Source organism: Theobroma umbraticum, unplaced genomic scaffold (assembly GCF_002168275.2).
Source record: "Theobroma umbraticum cultivar Fairchild unplaced genomic scaffold, ASM216827v3 scaffold_84.0, whole genome shotgun sequence".
In the NCBI taxonomy this organism is placed as follows: domain Eukaryota; kingdom Viridiplantae; phylum Streptophyta; class Magnoliopsida; order Malvales; family Malvaceae; genus Theobroma; species Theobroma umbraticum.
In genome coordinates this window covers 168,666-169,499 of record NW_018397296.1, presented here as the reverse complement: position 1 = coordinate 169,499, position 834 = coordinate 168,666, and the positions used below count along the sequence as shown (strand labels likewise).

General features: G+C 38.6%; 1 protein-coding gene across 1 annotated transcript in view; it reads right to left on the bottom strand.

Moving 5' to 3' along the window:
- The window catches only part of LOC110428791 (disease resistance protein At4g27190-like), a 4,505-nt gene that overhangs the window by 1,959 nt on the left and 1,712 nt on the right, over positions 1–834 (bottom strand). The window contains 1 exon segment of the mRNA XM_089785710.1: positions 3–829. Within this exon segment, the coding sequence (XP_089641836.1) occupies positions 3–829 (827 nt within the window).

Sequence of the window (834 nt, the reverse complement as noted above, 5' to 3'; positions counted from 1 at the left end):
CATCAGGAATACAAACATTTAAAGTGGTCAAACTAGACAAATTCTTCAATTCAGCTAGACCAGCATTGCTTCCTTGCTCCCATTTAAAAAAACTTGTACCAATATATAATTCTTCTAATTTGGACAAATTCGATAAAACACCTGCTGGAATTATAATTTCGTCACAATTGCTCAGATCTAATAATCGTAGCTTAGGCAATTGTCTCGTTTCCTCAGGTAGCATTTCAATATCAGAACCGGAAAAGTTAAGAATTTCCAGATTCTTGAGTTTTCCAAGATTGACCATCTCTCTCAGCACGCATTGATTTAGGGACAATGTTCCAAGGCTTGTTGGGAGACTAATTGAGGAAAATTTGATTTTAATCAAATCTAAGACTTTGAGGGTTTTCATTTTCTCAAAAAAGCTAGCTGGCATTTCCACATCAGAATCCTTGCCACCCATGCAGAAAAAATCAAGTAGTGGACATTCCAACTCATGAGGAAGCTTCTCAACACTATCGAAACTCAAACTAATCATTTTGAACTTTCTCATCCTCTCTTCATCTGGCCAATCGTCAAAAACACCCTTATGTTTCAATGCAAATGCATGGTTGTCCCTAGAGGCAATTGCTAAGGCTACATCACAATCGAAGTCATGCATGTCGAAGCAGTCATGGCTGTAACTATCACGCAACAAACAAAAGGCTTTGAGGTCACTTACCAGAGTCAACACTCTGTTTCGCGTGTCTTCTACTGTGTTGACATTATCAAATAAACGTAAACCCATGCAATATCTCACCAAGTCTTCAACGCGAGCATTATGGCCCAAAAGACCGCAAAGCAAGAAAGTCTGTT